General features: G+C 51.9%; 1 protein-coding gene across 1 annotated transcript in view; it reads right to left on the reverse strand.

Annotated features, from left to right (window-relative positions):
- LOC118629797 (aminopeptidase O (putative)) overlaps nucleotides 1-15,499 on the reverse strand; it is a 339,962-nt gene that overhangs the window by 4,826 nt on the left and 319,637 nt on the right. The window contains exon 16 of the mRNA XM_036261438.1: nucleotides 321-407. Coding sequence (XP_036117331.1) covers nucleotides 321-407 — 87 coding nt within the window. The remainder of the gene's footprint in view (nucleotides 1-320; nucleotides 408-15,499) is intronic.

Here is a 15,499-nt window from a genome sequence, read left to right on the forward strand (position 1 = left end):
AAAGACACACAACGGGACGCACAAAGCCACAGCCTGGGCCTGAGGTTCAGCGATGCTGAGCAGAGGCCTCACCCGGCAGCCACAGGCCATGCCAGGTGAAGCCAATGGTGCCCTAAAAACCAGGGGGCAGTGTTTCAAAGGGGACACAGAGCTCTAGAGGGAAAATCAGCTCAAGAGGGTGGGAGGGAAGTTCCTACCAACTTCCGCGAAGGTTTTGGGAAATGTTAAATAGGTGACATCTGGGTCCCTGCAGGAAGTGACCAGAGCCCGGGAACAGGACAGCACTTACGAAACCCCACCTGCGGAGAGAAGAAACCTACCTGATCTTCATGAAGAAACCTCTCCACGTCTCTGTACGCCTTCGTGTATTTGTGCTTAACAACGAGCTCACACCACCGATGGCGAACCTTAGCAAACGAGAGGACAGCCGGTCAGCAGCAGACGGTGGGCTCTCAGCCTTGCGAGTCTGACGACTCGGAGCCTCCCGTGCTGGAACGTGCCGGTACCCCTTCCCTCAGGGACACCGCCAAGCCCCCTGGGGTGCCGGGAGCTAGGGCAGCACGAACCAGACACACTGAGGTCTTTCCCCCAACACACACCCGTGCCCCCCTGTGAGCCCCCTCACTGAGCACTGCTCCTACGGGCTGTGACTTCCGCAGTCTGGGTTACAAAAGCAAAACTAGCCCAAATTTCTTTCTTCTGCTTCACAATTTCACAGAAGATTCTCTCCTACCACACACCTTAGTAACCTCAGCTAGTGAATTTTCCTTCCTTCCTAAGTGAGCACTTGAACCCTTTCCCTTGAAGGAAGCTCCTGACAGCTTCTCCCTGGCACCCGGCTGTCAGCACCCTGCTCCGGGGCTGGGCCACCTGACCACGAGCACCGCGCGGGGACCTGATGGCGGAGGCGGCTGGTGACTGACGCGGGGAGCCTGTCAGTGTGGTGACAACGGACAAGGGAATGAGTCACGTCCTGGGTGGGACAGGGAGAGGGTTCTCGATTTCATCACACTACTCAGAATGGCACACAACACAAAACTTACGGACTGTTTATTTCTGGAATTTTCCATGTAATGTTTTCAGGCTGCAGGTGACCATCACTGAAACTGCAGAGAATGGGGGACCACTGCACTCTCTGGAGGGCATTAACATCATCGACACTTTCAGTTTTAAATTTCATTTTATTTATTTTTTAAAGAACCATGTCCCTCATTAGGAAGACTGTTATTCAACTTGAGGGGAGAAAAGCGCCCGCCCCAGTCAGGTGCTGTGATGTTTTTATTTTATTTATTTTTTAATCCTCACCCGAGGACATTTTTTGATATTTTGTTCAGACAGAGTGGGAGGAAGAGAGAGAGAGAGAAACATCAACGTGAAGGGGACACATCGAGTAGCTGCCACCCGCACAACCCAACCAGGGCCGGGGACAAACTGCAACCGAGGTACATGCCCTTAGCGGGAACCGAACCCGGGTCTCTCTGGACCGACGCTCTAACCGCTGAGCCAAACCGGCCAGGGCCGCTGTGATGTTCTTAAAGACAGTTTTGCAGAACAGATACCTGCGAGCTGTAACTAGGAAACGGAATGCACACCTGGCGGCTGAGCTCCGCCCCCAGGGCTGTGGACGGGGTTTCCTTTGAGACCACAGCTACCCAGTCTCCCGCAATGACCAATCCGGGTCACTGCTGCTCACAGGAACAAGGAGCAGAGGAGCCGGAAGACACCCTCTCCACACTGCTGAGAGGAGGCACACGTGTCTCCTGGGGAATCTGGGCACCTGCAGGGGAGGAAGACAACCACCTGGACGCAAGCAGCCCACGCTGGTGGTCTGCACAGCGCCCGGAAACAGACGAGCTCCGTGTGGATGCTGTCTGGTAAAGATGCACTGCACTGAAGGTTCACAGCGAGACTTTGGCAGGACCCCACCCCAACCCCAACCCCCCTGAAACAACGGCCCTGGCACAACTGCACTTGAGACACATCCTTCCCATGGAAATTCTACCTGAAGGTGGTTTTCAGAATCCAGTCCCAGACCATCTTCTACTGTATCGAAGGCCTGTCAGCTCCATCCAGTGGCACCTACCACTCGCCCTCCCTCTGCTGGTCCCGCACTGGCCGTGCAGGGAAGTGGTCACTGCATCTGAGGACGCCGCCTTCCATCCCTGTCTCACTGCCTTGGAGATGGGCCCTTGGAAGGAATCTCTCTGTGGCAGTAGTGAAATATAAGCAATCTGAAGATGTTGGCTGGGGCCACCATAAAGTACATCATCACCCACAACCTGGCCAGATCTCTCCTTTAATGACTTACATGCAAACAATTAGGGATGAAGGAGAGAAGCAAATCTGTTGGAAAGAACCCTTTCCCGAGGTCACAGAGTGCTCCCAGACGGGTGTTAATTCAGGGACTCCGGTGGCGGTGCCCTTTGAACTGCAAGGACAGGGAACCACGAAGCTTCGCCTCCACCACAGAATGTCAGAGGTGCAGCAGCGAGCTCACATCTCACACCGTCACTGCAAAGGGGAAGCCGCTCAGACCAGACCGCTCTCAGAAATCTTTCCATCTTCAATAAAAGGTTCTTTCCAATCAACCAACAGAAATTAACAGCAGCCATAAAAGGGGAAGGGCAGCCCCTGAGCAGAACGAACCAGTGAACAGAGCCCAGAGAGGCCAGTTCCTCATCCACACCCCACAGAGGAAGCCCTCAGAACACCCAGAGGCCCGCGGTCCCTCCACTCTGGCCCATGCCCAACGGCCACGCACGGGAGAGGCTGCCAAGGGCCCCCTCAGGTGCCTCTACCCTCTTGTGTTCTCCCACCCATGGCCATCTAACTGCCTCAGACACCGGCAGCCCGCCGGGCACCAGCAGGCTCTTCTGTTTGGAGCTGCGTGAGAAGGGAGGCCAGCTCCCTGTGGCCACCTGACGGACAGGCAGTCAGGGATGGCGGCAGGGGGCTGCTCCACCCACCTGCTCTGGGCCCCTGGGGAAAAGCCTCACTTCTCACAACTGTAACAGCTTCGAATGCAGCCGTGGACAGGATACCAGCGACCTGTCAGCTCCGAAATGTCTGAATTAGATGTGTACGAGCTGACCCTCCCAGGCCTTCCCAGTGACCGCTGTTTCTCATTCTAAAACCTGGGGACACATTTATTTTCAGACCTGGTTTTGAGGAGGAGGATTCAGCCTCTCATCTTTCCTTCCCGTGCTCCCCATCTTACATTTACACGTACAGAGATAACAGCGCGTTAGTTAGAAGGCCCGAGAGGGGCAGGCGGAGGGTGGGAGGGTCTGGGGACAGCAGCACCACAGAGGCGCTTTCACAGGAGCATGAAGTCAGCAGCTCCACGCCCTCGCTGACAGACTCGGCGCATTGTCACCACGAATGAGAGAGTCTTCTGACCCCTGCAGGCTAACATGGCATCCAGGAAGTGCAGGCCGGCCTCCCCCTCCTCACCCCACGAAGAGCAGAGAAACAACCAGCCTTTTCATCACAAGGAGCTGAGAGCGTTTCAACATTTCAAGGACAGGATGTTTGGAAGACATCAGAGATGCTGGGAGGCCGATGGCTCAACAGACACTTCTTGCTCCTGTGCAGGATTTTTGTTTCTCTTCATATTTCTCTGAGAAACAAAGAAAATCCTTATTTTTTATCCCTTAAACTCAGTTTTCATTGCCTCTGAAATTTGCTTAGCTACTTGTCACCACAAGGAACTGGGGTCTCCCGGGAAGCTGCAGCAGGGTGACTCCTGTCTCAGTTTCTCCCAGTGTCTGTGCAGGGGCCCTGACGGGACAGCCCCCCCGGGGCCCTGAGCGACTCTCAGCCCAGACCAGGCCGTCCTGTATGTGCATCGGCCTGGAGGGGCACGTGCTCCGTGTGGGGAGCCCGAACCCGAGAACCGAGAAGCGGGCCTCCGAGAAGAGAGTTGTCCGCTCTGCAGAGCTCTCTCCTCCCAGCACACTGACTGACGGTGCGGAGGGCCCGCTGCTTCTTGCTCGTGAGATTGAAATCACCCCACATGCGTCTGCAACAGCCGCGGAGCCCCCTGCACCCGCTTCCGGACCCTGCGCACTCAGTTCCAATGCTGCACAGGTGTACATACTGTGTCCCAATGAATCAAATCACACCTTAAACATTCACATTTTATACTTCTATTATGTCTCAATAGTGGAAAAAATTTACTGACTTTTTCAACCGTGACTCAAATTCATAAAGTCGCTATAAACTCACACTAGAAATATCTGGAAGCCTCGAATCAGCAGACATCTGAGCAAAACACCATCACCACGGCCAGCTCAGGCCGCAGAGAATTAGGACCCGGACCAGAAAGGGGCAGGGGCGGGGACGGTGGGGTGGAGGGCAGGAGGGAGAACAAGCGTGAGAAAGGGGCAGAGAATCAGAGGGGGCCGTGCAGAGTGAGAAGAGGCAGAACTACGGTGAAGAACGGGCCTCATCCCAGCCGCTCCGACAGCCAGCTCACGGGGCACACGGAGCCTTGTGCCCACGGACGCGCCATCTTTTCCTCATCGAGTCTTCAGCGCAGACAGCAGCTGGGCCGGGCCTCCTGCCATCCGGCGCCAGGACCCGAGCGCACAGCCATGCAAACCACGACCACAGGGCCTGGCGCTGGAGTGCGAGGACGATGCAGACGGGGCAGTTGCTCCCAGCCCTCCCATGGAGCCACAAGGGAGCTGTGTGACAGGTGTGCATACGAAGGAGCACGTGTACATGCGAATGAATAGAAATCAGCTGAAATCTGCTTTTCAACACGTTCTGCCCAAGGGGCAATGAACAGAAGCAGTGGGGTGCTGCCCTCAGCGCACAGGTGGCTTTAACGTAGCGGTACTGATTTACATACAACCTTGTAAATGGATTCTAGAAGTTCCCAGGTTTCTGAAGCCTCCCTGAACACAAGGTGATGAGTCCCCAACAATGCGAACGGTGCTCTGGGGTTCGGTGCGCACAGGAGAGTCTTGGAACCCGGGAGGGGAATGAAGCATTGTCTGCCCACTCAGACCCACATGTGATGGTGAGAGCCCTTCGGCGACCCAGACAACCACACCCGGATGGTGCACCCCTGCCCATAGCAGGGGCTCCCCCCAGGAGGACGGCACACCTGTGCTAACCCTCAGTCGTCCGGGACCCGAGTGGCTGGGTGTCCAGAGGGATTCTGAAGGAAACTCATATCCAGGCCTCTAACTCTGAGGCTGGCGTCTTGTTCACCCCAAACACACTCACAGCAGCAGACACACAAACACGCACACAGCACCCACACACATGCACACCCTTTGTTCTTCATGCTGGTTGGCGACCTACCAAATCAACTCGCGACCCATGGTGTCCTGAGCCCGAGCTGGGTCTGTGACTCAGCAGCCCCGCCAGCTGGCTCCTGGCTCTCACCTCGCTGGCTCACCCCCTACCGCAGGGCTGCTGTGGGCACTGAGGTGCCCAGGCAAGTGCTCGACGAGTGACTCTCACACAGTAAGCGCTTTCACCTCAGCAAGAGTAGCATGCTTTGGCTTTATTTTCTAATTCAAAGTTCATTATTTACTGAATTTATCAAACCCAGGCAGCATAAATTCCAAGGACTGTTTGCCAACTGGCCACGTGATGGAGCAGTGCCTGAGGGATGGCCGCTGCATGCTGAGGGGGTGGCCTGGACCCACATGGGGCAGAGGGGGGAAGGCCTGGGGGCCGGGTCGGGTAGGGTGCAGGACAGGGCGGGGCGATGGGGCAGTGAAGGGAGCAGAGTGGGGCTCCCCCAGCCTGGGACTGGACCTGGAGGCAGGAGGGGCTGGACTGAGTCTGACACCCAGCAGGAGCGGAGCAGAGGGGCAGAGGTGGGGGCACCACCAGGGAGGGCCCTGAGGCCTGGGAGAGTGGGGCTGCCCTCAGGCTACCCTGGGAAGTACGGCAGGGGCCAGGCACCTGGGAATTTCCCAAACAATGCGTAAAGACGGATGGTTCAGCCTTGCGCTAGCATCAGCCCAGTCGCAGGGCACTTGCTCCGTATTTCAAGATGCCCTCACTTCCCAAAAGGCTCAGCTGAGCTGAACTACCAGCTCAGAAATACAGAACAGGGTGAATGACGCCTGCCCCTGATTCCTTAAAATGAGCATCTGCTGTGGGGGGTCCTCCGTGTTCCCAACCATGTCAGATTCTGAGGTGACCCAATGGGCACCTCAGATACAACCACGGGCTCCCTCCCCTACATAAAGTGTTCTCTCCTAGAAACAGGAGAAGAAAACAGCTAACGGACAGCCTCACTCCCACCTCCATCTCCTTTCACCCCGAAACATTTCAACGGCTCCAGAACTAGTTCTTTGCTCGACTCCAGAATGGCGGCGGCCAGAGAGTGCTTTCTGCCAAGGGCCAGAGATTGAGCACGCTTGGCCCTCCTGCCCATTCACTACCACATCACAAAAGCAGCCCTACACATGTGACGGTGTGTCTGGGCCTGGCCATGCTCAGACACAGCTGACCCTGCTCTCTCGGAGGCCATGCCGAGGCTCCCAGGGTGAGGTGCAGGCAGCAGTATGCCAGCAAAGGTTTGACCCCCAAATCTACCAGCATTACATCACAGAACCTCACGAGTCGGTTCTGGCCAGCTTCAGCCTGGTCCTGCCAGGAACACACACTGTGCTTGAATGTGAGCTTTTTGAGTGCTACTCCTTTCTTTTCAGACGGATTCCTTCTGCACACGCAAACCTGCTCTGGCATTCCCTCTAAAACTGCACCTCCAGGCCCACGGGCTCAGGACAGAGGCAGGCACAAGGAGATGGAAGCAAGTAGGCGAGCTGGACTTTGAGAAATGCAGCCTTTAGGAAGAGTAACCCCTGCACTGGCTCACTCGCAGACTGTCCATGCCAAGGAGGTGCCCCTTGTGAATCACCGTGCAGCCCAGACCCCATATTTATTAACCTGTTAACCAAGCGGGATGTATTTACACGTCCTAGTGAAAGAGTTTGCGCCCGTTATATGCTGCTAAATTAAAAAGGGAATTCCCTGGTTAACAGATTCACACTTGACAATTCTCACTGTTCTTTTATAGCTTTTAACGCAAAGGCATTTTTTCTAACTTCAATTTTAGATAGAAAAAAGCTACTTTTAAGAAATATTACCTAGTAAGTTAATTTTCCAAAGTGGTTTTCAAACTTTTCTTAAGCATAATTCTCCCAACTTTTAATAAAATGTAATCTGAAACCCCACTATATAAAAATAGAGTAAAGAGAAGAATATAAGTGGGTTCTTCAAATGGTTTAAATCTTCATGTCAGGTAGGAAACTGTTACACAGTAAACCCCTCTGTGGGGCCTGGGTTCCTGGGGGGCAGAGTTTGAAAACCAGTGTCCTACAGAAGCATGATCGCGCCTGAGGAGTGAACAGGATCGCGGAGGCTGAGCGGACACTGCTGTGGACATAAGACAACAGACTGGTTCTCGTGACTGCTGTCGACAGTGCCTCCGCCTTCGCCCTGCAGCCGCTGCACCACCAACAGGGGGCATGGGGCAGTCAAGGTCACAGAGAGCACGTAGACCCTGCGGCCCCTGGTCTCCGCAATCCTGGCACCCGAGTTTGGTTTGCTGCATATTCACTGCCCTGCTTTAAGAAGCCCCCACCGCCCAGCATGAATATGCAGTACATGAGGCCGAGTCCTCCTCCACGGCCCTGCGGGAGTCACAGCGCAGGGCCCCTGTGCTTTCACTTAGAACCCCGCAGGGACTCCTCCGTTACACACTCTGGTCCCGTCGGTCCCTCGGTCCTCCGATGACACCAGAACGAAAGTCTCAGTGTGTCCAGAGTGTCACAGAAAGTTCCAAAGTGTGTTAACAAGCCTTCGGAAGAGGGTTGCGAGGGGCCAGCTGACTAAAGGACAAGGACGTCTGCGGTCACACTCGATGGCACTGTGGCCCCGCCTCACCCAGCACAGCCACGCCCAGAGTCCTTCATCCCCGCCTGTCCCCGCACCCGTCACTACTTGGGGCTGGGTGTGCAATGGCCCAGCTCACAGTGCTCTGGGGAAGGCCGTGCCTCCTTGTTCGCGTGCTCGCGTGAGAGCAGGGGCCCTGCCCCAACGCCTGCTGCCCAGTCCGCGCTTGATGAATGTTTCCCAGTGAACACACCACTTTTAAAATCTCCGAATGCTTTTCAGCTACTCCGAAATTATAACACGCAGTTGGAAGCTGTAAAGCGCTTTGAAGAATGCCACCCATCCCATTTATGACAGGAAGCACTCCCTTCCTGTCAGTCCTTTTGATTTCAAGATTTACTGTTGAAGAGAAAAAAAAGTCTGTCCAGGGAATGTGATCTGGGAAGCCCATTAAACTACATTTAGCGATCCATTCTGTATCTGTAAACAGAAGACCAAGGCTCATGGCTTCTGGGAGTTAATAAGTCTAACACTGCAGTAAACAAACCTGCTTTTTCAATTTGGGTCCTTAAATTAGATTTAACTTTGCTTTCAAGTGGGTTCACTGCTGGTGAGGGAAGCCGGCCGGCAGCCGGGAGCAGGAAGCGGCCCGGGACAGGCAGGGTCTCCAGCAAGGGCTCTGTCTGGGGCACCTGTAGTGCCCGAGGAGAGGACCACGGAGCGGTCGCTGCACGGCGTCCCAGGAAGATTCCAACATGTGCACTGGATCCGAGCACTGCTCCTTGCTCTCACCTCACTGGTTCTTAGTCTCAAAGGGCTTCCATTGTTGACATTATTTTTTTTTTAACTAAAGCAAATTAAAACTTACTCTATCTGCTGCTGTCACCAGCCAGTCAGTAAATCCCCAGGCAGGGGCTTACGACAACAAGAACGGCTTCAGAGCCCTGGTCTCTCTTTCAAGGGCTCGTACTAACCTTGTTCCAGTCAGTCCCTAAGCCCTCACCTGCATGTCGACTGCCTAGTAACCAGCTGTAACCACTTATAACCAGAGCTGCAGCTCACACAAGATGGGGGCTTCAGAAGCCGCTCCCAGGATCCTGCTAAGGGCATGGGGTGACACGAGGTTCAGAGGTGAGCACGTCAGCACATATATCCTCTCAGGCAAACCTTGACCTGTCTTCCTTCTCCCATGGAGGTACTATTTGATTTAAGGACATTCATGCCATTAAAGTCTGCTGGCTCCAAAAGGAGAACTGGGAAGCACACGTAGGGCCTGCCTGGATACACAGCCCGGCCGCCCTCCTTCCCTGCTGACACCGTGCACTGACGGCAGCACGCTCCAATATGCGATTCTGCAGCTAGGAAACAACACACCCACCTGCTTTTTCCATTTCGTAACAGGTGACGCAGGGCCTCTGCTAAAAAAAAAAAAAGACTTTACTACTGGCAGAAAAAGAAGCCTGGGCCACCACCACTGACGAGCTCTCAGAGGCTGACGGGACTCCGGGGGCCGCGCCAGGTCGGCCGAAGGCTCGCGCTCCCTGCAGTGTTTCTCCAGGCCTCGGGTACTCCAACCACCGTGTGTGTCGGACACTGGTAGCTGCTATTCCAGAATACCTGGCGATCCAGGAAAAGTCATCTCCAAAAATTAAGCATTGGGTATCAGGATAAAAAAAACACACAAGCCCTCCTGGAGCTTATAGTTCAGTAGAAAGTCTAAGAAAAAGTCAGTAACTGGCAAGTATAAGCACCCATTCAAGGAAGGACATAAGAGGGTGCAGAGAGGGAAGCGGGGGACCCAAAGATGTGGTCAGAAAATCCCTATGCACACTGACAGCTGAAGGGGGGAAACACACTTGCTACTGGACAGGGCACCCCACGTCCAGTGTCCAGCCATACCATGTGTTCCACGAAAAATCCAACCCTCCCCTCCCCCACATCCTTACTGTCTGTCTCTTACTGGCAAAACCCTTCCCTACCGAAGCTAGAGAAATGGACGTGTAAAGACAAATCCCGAGACCTCAATGTAAAAACTAAAACTATAAAACTCTTAGAAAAGACATAGGCATAAATCTTCCAGACCTTGAATCAGACAATGGCTTCCGAGATTTGATACCAAAACAGAAGCAAAAAAAGAAAAAATAGATAAATTAGATTCTATCAAAATTGAAATGTCTGTGCTTCACTGTGAAGAAAGTGAGAAGAGCCCCGGCCGGTGTGAACCCGTTGGACGGGCATGGTCCCGTCACCACAAGGTCTCCAGTTTGGTCTCCAGTCAGGGCACACGCCTGGGTTGTAGGCTCAGTTCCCCAGGCGGGGGTGTGCAGGAGGTGGCCAATCAGTGTTTTGCCCTCACATCCATGTTTCTCTCTCTCCTCCTCCCTTCTTCTCTAAAAACCAATATAAAAATATTTTAAAAGGCCCTGGCCGGTTTGGCTCAGCGGTTAGAGCGTCGGCCTGCGGTCCTGAGAGACCCCTGTTCGGTTCCCGCTAAGGGCGCGTACCTCGGTTGCAGTTTGTCCCCGGCCCTGGTTGGTTGTGCGGGTGGCAGCCACTCGATGTGTCCCTTTCACATCGATGTTTCTCTCTCTCTCTTTCTGTTCCTCTCTCTCCCTCCCACTCTACCTGAACAAAAAATGGAAAAATGTCCTCGGGTGAGGATAAAAACAAAACAAAACAAAAATATATTTTAAAAAAAGAAAATGAAAAAAAAAAAGTGCTTGCAGAGAGGATATATTTGCAAATTATATACTTACTAAGAAATTTGTCCTAAAATATGCAAAGAACTACCATAACTCAGTAATAAAAAGTCAAACCAATTAAAAATGAGCAAAAGATCTGATTAGACATTTCTCCAAAGATGAACAAATAGCCAATAAACACATGAAAAAATGTTCAATATGATGTTACCAGGAAAATGAAAATCAAAACCACAATAAAATATTCTTTCAGCCCTGGCTGGTTTGTCTCAGAGTGTAGAGCATCGGCCCGCAGACCAGAGAGTCCCCAGGTTCAGTTTCCGCTAAGGGCATGTGCCTCAGTTGCAGCTTGTCCCTGGGTCCCAGTTGGGGTCATGTGGGTGGCAGCCACTGGATGTGTCTCTCTCATGTCGATGTTTCTCTCTCTTCCTCCCTCTTTCCCTCCTGCTCTATCTAAAGATAAATGCAAAAATGTCCTCGGGTGAGGATAAAAAAAAAAAAAAAATATATATATATATATATATATTCTTTCATACTCAATAAGATGGCGGAAGTAAAAGAGACAATAACAAGTGTTAGCAAGGATGAAGAAAACGGGAACCCTCATACACTCCTGTGAGAATGTAAAGTGGTGCAGTAGCTTTGGAAAAGTCTGGCATTTCCTCACAAGGTTAAACAGTTACCATATGACTCAGCAATTCCACTCCTAGATACAGACCCAAGAAAAGTGAAAACACGTCTACACTAAAATGCTTACAGAGAAGTGTTCGCAGCAGCATTATATGCAATCGCCCACATGTGGAAACAACCCAAATGTCCATCAACTGATGATGAATGAATAAATAAACAAAGGTGGTTTATCTACACAACTGAAAATATTTGGCGAAAAAAAAATAAAGTAGCCCTGGCTGGTTTGGCTCAGCGGTTAGAGCATTGGCCTGCAGTCCAGAGAGACCCGGGTTCGGTTCCCACTAAGGGCATGTACCCCGGGTGCAGTTTGTCCCCAGTCCTGGTTGGGTCGTGTGGATGGTAGCCACTCGATGTGTCCCTTTCACGTCGATGTTTCTCTCTCTCTCTCCCTCTCTCTCCCTCCTCCTCTATCTGAACAAAAAAAATGGAAAAATGTCCTCGGGTGAGGACAGCCAGTGGGGCTCAGTGGTTGAGCATCGACCCATGCACCAAGAGGTCACCGGGTTCGATTCCTGGTCAGGGCACACACCCAGGTTGTGGGCCAAATCCCCAGTAGGAGACATGCAGGAGGCGGCCAATCGATGTTCTCTCTCACTGATGTTTCTCTCTCTCTCCCTCTCTCTTCCTCTATCAAATTAAAAAAAAACCCGAAGTACTGATACACGCTAAAGCATAGATGATTACTGAACAAACATGCTACCTTAAAAGAAGCTGGCCACAAAGGTCGCATACTGTATGTGATTCCCTTTACATGGAAATCCAGAATAGGCTAATCTATAGAGACAGAAAGATTAGTGTGAGGCCGCGGACCTGGGAGCAGGGGAGGGATGAGAATGACGGCTAACAGGTACAGGATTTCTTTTGGGGATGATGACAATGTTCAACCACCGATTTTGGTGATGGTATAACTTGGCGAATATATGGGTAAATTGCATACTGTATGATTATTTCACAAAAATGTTATTAAAAACAACCCAGGAGTCAAGTTGGAAAATGCAAAGGGTACTATTTGATGCAGTCATTCCTGGGGAAACCACCTGGTGCCTGACGGCTGAGCCAGCTATGGGCTGCTGCTCTCTGGCTGGCTGGTCCCTCTGATGCTCCCAGATTCCCTGTGCTCAGCCTGGGCATCTGCTTCTACCAAGGTGGGCAAGACCAGCTAGTCTATGGAACACAGACCGTGAGGTTCAAGGGTGCAGCAAAGCAACATGCAGACCAAGTGGTTAAAATTCATTTTAGTGCCATCTCTTAAGTTCAGTTGATCTTTAAATGTCATACCCTGACATACAAACAAGATACCACCATTTGCACATAAACAGGTGCCCATTCATTCTTTAAAAAATTTGAATCTGATATAATTGCTTTCTCTTTGCTCTCAAACATCAGCACACACATTCCTACGAAAGAGGCACAAGTTGCCAAGGGCTGTGTGGGGTCTGTCGAGCACTGGCCCCTCCCAGCAGGGAGGTGCAGGGACCCTCTCCAGCTGCTGAGCATGCTTCAGGCTCATTCTATCTGCAGTCTGCCGTTTCACAGACCCAGGGCCAGACTGAACTCTCAAATCCTGGTGTGCCATGTAAAGAGAGAGCAGAGAAAGGTATACAGGAAAGGCACCAGAGGGAGAAATGCAATCTGGACAGAGATTTGAGCATTTTGGAAAAGTGAGCCCTCTGCTTTAGGGCATCTACGGGGCATGTTACATAAAAATACGGCCCAGTCTACAGCTGTGAAAGAAAATGGCAGTGTTCACAGATGACTGTGTGCTCTCTTGGCATGGATTTGAGTGCAGAAATCTAGTACAAAAATATGTAAACTACTGACTGAGGTATAAAAAAAGCCTGAAGCACCAATAAAACCCAATGTGTTGATTTCACCCTCAAGACCTTTAGAGACAAAATGAACAGGAAACGTAGCTGGGTTTGGGGCTGTTCAGAAAGAAGAGCACAAGGGCGACATGGTGTGTACCCCAGAAGATGTGCACATGTGCGCATCCCTGTGAGCACGTCCTGACAGACCGGGGTGCACACTGCGGGAGCAGACAGTGCCCCCCAGCCTTCCCACAAGGACCTGCTGTGTCCAGTGGCAGAAGCAAACGGCAAAGGACAACAAGTGACCAGGAACTTTTCTAATCAAGTCTGGCTGAACCTGTAGCTAAAAGCCCATGTATTAAATGCGCTTTTCCTTTTATTTACAGGCTCTAAATATTATGACTTGATTGTAACTAGGTCCGTTTAAGAACACTCAGGCAGATTTTGCCATCAGTGGCTCTTTTTATTTCTTTGCTGTATTATTTAACAAACATCTGACCAGCTCCAACATGCTGTAACAATTCAAGGTAAATACACAGCCAGTGGCCTCAGGAATAAGAGCAGAATGTTGATCTAAAAGATGCCAGTTTTTTCCTTTGTCATTATTTACACCCATTTTTGAAACACCTCTTCACTGCAGTACAGCAGATGAGGTGTTACCTGTTGCAAGGTTTCTACAGAAGAGTTTTGGGGAAGCCCTGGCCGGTGTGGCTCAGTGGTTGAAGCATCGGCCTGCACACCAAAGGGTTGTGGGTTTGACCCCTGATCAGGGGCGCACACCTGGGTTGCAGGTTTGATCCTTGGCCCCAGTTGGGGCACCTGGGGCATGTATGAGAGGCAACCAATCAGTGTGTCTCTCTCACCTCAATGTTTCTCTCTCTCTCTCTTTCCCTCCTCCCTCTCTCTCTCTCTCTCCTTTCCACTCTCACTAAAAATCAATGGAAAAAATATCCTCGCGTGAGGATTAACCAAAAATAAAAAAATAAAAGTTCCAGGGGCACCAAAGTAACTAACAAAGAAGGAAAACTTGAAGAAATACCAAGAGATACCTTCCTAACTCTGAAGAAAATCTTCTAAAACATTTGTTTCATAAACCAAATACAAACAAACACATGTACATATAACTAAAGAATTATATAAGAGCTCTGTTCTCTCCCACATCATTAAAGGCACATGGTTTGAAAAGACAGACAAGTCTAAAGCAACTAAAGAAAAACCCCAGTCCCTTTCTCAGCCCACACCCGGGCCAGCTCTCGAGCTCTGGGAAAGGGGTGGCGATGCCCTGTCCAAGGACAGCTATGCCCCCTCACAAGCACGGCCCTGGCTTTTAAAAAATAAATAAGCCACACTATTAATAGCTCACATACTGAAGTCCAGATTCATTAGCATATGACCAGGTCAAGAGGCCAATGAGCTGGACCCTGTGTCCCTGTGCAGAAACTGTGATGAACAGCCCAGTGCTGGGCGGCAGGTGTCGATCTGCCTCTCCGGAAGCCCCTTCCATCTGGCCCTGCATCTTCCGCCCTGAGAACCACTCACTGACTGCCACTCATGCCTGACCCCACACTGGTCACTTTTTTATATTCAATCTGAAAACATGCCTCGTGGGCACAGGACGGTGCCTCCAGACAGTACTGGGTGAGGACCTGGGGCCTCGGGAGGGATGGAGGGAGGAAGGGGCCCCAAGTGCTGGACAGATGAGATGGGGCGGGACTCTGGCACTGTCCCCTGAGGTCCCCGAAGGCCACCCTCATACCCTGTCACAGGACCCATCATCAGCAAGGGCAGTGTCTGCCTGTGTGCCTAGATTCTGCGCTGGGCACACCAAGGCCACCCAGGCCTTTTACTGACAGAAACTGGTGAGCTTCTTGAAGTGGCAACAGAGCTGAAGGGAATCCCCCCACCCCTCTAAACTCTCCTGTGAGGAAAGAAAAGAAGGCAGCAATGTTTACCGCGTAGCTGATGTACCAAAGCGCAGCTGCGGGAGGGCAGGGAACAGAGTCCCAGCACCCTTATCCTGAGCAGGAGTTTTATCATGAGAGAGAACAAGTGCATCACAGCCACTGATCAACTTCAGAATTCAGAGACATGATGCCTGCTAACCTTTATTCCTCTCTGCCCTTTCAAAGCCTCTCTCAAGGTCTGTGAATCATGAAATGCTCCCAACTCACAGGGACTGTGCTTTTGGCCAAAAGGAAATTGAGATAAGCAGCGGGCAGCTGCACTCCGGGAGTCACACCCTTCGCCTCCGGACTGCAAGTACCTGCTGTGGTGTTTTCTCTTCGAGCTAACAGCGGGCAAGGTTAAAATCCACGCCCTCCCTGCATGCGGGCTCAGTGTTTCCAAGGCTCCTCAGCAGAGCCCAGGGACAGCGGCGGTGTGGCAGAGGCCTCCGGGCTGGGCGTTTTTCCATCTGCAGTCAACCTTGGAAGTGTC

The sequence above is a fragment of the Molossus molossus genome, unplaced genomic scaffold, assembly GCF_014108415.1.
Source record: "Molossus molossus isolate mMolMol1 unplaced genomic scaffold, mMolMol1.p scaffold_m16_p_14, whole genome shotgun sequence".
NCBI lineage: Eukaryota > Metazoa > Chordata > Mammalia > Chiroptera > Molossidae > Molossus > Molossus molossus.